This window comes from Pteropus alecto, unplaced genomic scaffold (genome assembly GCF_000325575.1).
Source record: "Pteropus alecto unplaced genomic scaffold, ASM32557v1 scaffold88, whole genome shotgun sequence".
NCBI classification, from domain to species: domain Eukaryota; kingdom Metazoa; phylum Chordata; class Mammalia; order Chiroptera; family Pteropodidae; genus Pteropus; species Pteropus alecto.
Window position 1 is genome coordinate 13,936,695 of NW_006494611.1, and position 2,502 is coordinate 13,939,196.

The 2,502-nt window shown below is 39.3% G+C and overlaps 1 protein-coding gene across 2 annotated transcripts in view; it reads right to left on the minus strand.

The window, feature by feature from the left end:
- Nucleotides 1-2,502, minus strand: part of CEP55 (centrosomal protein 55) — an 18,346-nt gene that overhangs the window by 5,261 nt on the left and 10,583 nt on the right. For both annotated transcript variants that reach the window (XM_006925944.3, XM_015599999.2), the window contains exon 5: nt 583-733. In XM_006925944.3, coding sequence (XP_006926006.1) covers nt 583-733 — 151 coding nt within the window. The remainder of the gene's footprint in view (nt 1-582; nt 734-2,502) is intronic.

Consider the following 2,502-nt stretch of genomic DNA (forward strand, 5'->3'; position numbering starts at 1 on the left):
CTGAACCGAGCTCATCCATAAAGTGGGAATGATGACCCTTCTGCCCCACCTCTTAAGGTTCTTGTGAGACTCAACTGAGACCAGTGTTGGGGATATTGTAAAGAAAGCTCGTGGCAAAACAAAAACAAAAAGAAAAAAACCCAGCCTCATTCCTATGAAACTTCAATTCTATGGTGAGATTCAAATGACTGAAAAATCATCTACAAGAATGACTGGGATTCAAGAATAAATGCTGAACGGAAACAGAGTAAAATGAAAATTGGTGACGGTGCCGGCTCTGGGGGGAATAAGGTTAGAGAAGGGCTTTGAAGGAGGGGGAGGACATGTACGGTGGAGAAAATCCCTGTACTGTGCCTTCGTTCAGAATTGCCAGAGAGCCCTTGTACCCTGTACCTTATGCTCTCTTATCAAAAAACAATGGGAAATAGAACAAACTTGCTCAAATGGTATTTCTTCAAGGCTAGAAGACTGGCTCTTATTTCACTTCCTAACGCATATCTACAAAAATCTAAATTTGAGCAATTTCTCCTTTTGGAAAATGTCAGGCAGACCTACCCCCAAAGAGTATTTTTATACCAGTACCTTCTGATTCAGTCTTTTTTGTCTGCTGTGAGAGCGAATGAGCAGCTGTTTCTGATTTCTGTTCCAATTCATAGATCTTTGCTAAAAGTCCTTTTACGTAGACCTCCCGCTGCTGATCATACACAAGCCATTGCTGATTTTTCTCCAGAGCCTCAATGTGAAAATGTAAGAAAGTCAATAATAAACAAATATAATAATAAAAATAAAAAAGCAAAATCTTAAAATGGGCAAGGGAGCCCAAATGATGTACTCTTTTCTAGCACATAAAAACTCTATGGCTCATGTAACACAATAATTCTAGGCAACCGTTGTATGGCTTGTGATACAGAAATACATTCTAACATCACGCATCTTCAGAATATCTAACAACATGGCAAAGTCGAGTTCACATGAGGTTAAGTTTACTCATCTGCTATCTCCTCTACACAACTTGCTTGGTGTCTGTGTCCATGTCATTCTCCGTAAAGTAGAAAGCCTTTGTGGCAGAGGTGGAAATGCCCTGCTCAGAAACCCTTTAAGAACGAGCTATTTCTGCCCGATACAACTCTGTTCAGGAGCTTCCCAAACCTGACAGGAAACTCTGACAGGCTTGCATCCTGGTCTGACGGTGCCCCTGCCCAATCCTGCTGCCTTCCTTTTCCTTTCACAGATGTTGCTCCCAAATAAACTGTTGGAACTGCTGACTCCATCCCAAAGAATCAAACTTAAATAGCTACCCCCTCCCTTTATTTCCAGTTTTCTTTTTATTTCCCCTTCATCACCAATTTTCATCCTTTATAGCTTTCAGAACTCAATTAAAAATCCAAACTGAGCTCATTCACCTGCTTTGTATAAAGGCTATGACCTCAGTTGTTACATATATGTCTACATGTTTAAAAATTATTTTACCATCTTCAGCTTTTTACCTGTGTTTGCTGCCTCTCTCAAATAGATAGTACGCTCCTTGAAGTGGCAGACCATGCTATTCTGAAAGGATTCCTAGTTTTTATATACAATATATACTCACAAAATTATTTGGATGGTGGGATAATATTAATAAAATAAACAATATCTGTTAAGTTAGCTAGTAAAAGGGAATTGATTCACTTTACTGTTACTGCTAATATTGGTTTTCATTTCAGTTACATCTTTCCCTCAAGAAACTAGATATACTCTATAGTTTTACCAGGACACCTAGCATAAATTTGAAAATCTTATAAAATTACATGTATATTTCCTGTGGATCAAACCACCTGATATTTGGCAAGACGTTAGCAAATATTCATGTAAGCAGCTACATTAACTTTAGTGAATAAAACCAAGTGGAATATATGAAGGTATGTAGATTTATGAAGTGGTTTATTGTTGTTAACTAGGACAAATTCACAGATCTTCTGATTCTAACTCTCACTGTTCTTAATCACTGAATCCTTGGAAATCCAGTAAAAGGCAAAGCCAAATGAGTCTACCAGGATAGCTTGGTATCCCCAGCAATCGTACACTAACCCTTCCCTTTCCCCACTAAACCCTAGTTTTGCCAGAGGAGGTGGCCATTTTGTTACTGAAAGTGGGGCACAGATTCGAGTTGAAAGCCAGCAAAGACAATGAATCATCTGCTGGTGCTAGAGAAAAAAGCCGAGAAATTCTATATGGCAACAACATGCAATGATATTATAACTCCTCTGTCCTCTCCAATCTAGGTGTTCAGTTCAAGAGGATGGGACTGCTGCCCTCTCATTCTATGTACCCGAGAGGCTTGGGAAATAAATCTCAACGATCATTTGTGTAGAGAGGGCATCCACTTCTAAACCTGATGTCACATGAGTAAAATGTTATGGATAAAGCATCCTAGGAGGAATGTAAAGTAATGTTAACACCCCTTCACGATGGCCAAGCTCATTTGTACTGAGTCCTCCACACCTGCTACCCAGGCTATGACTT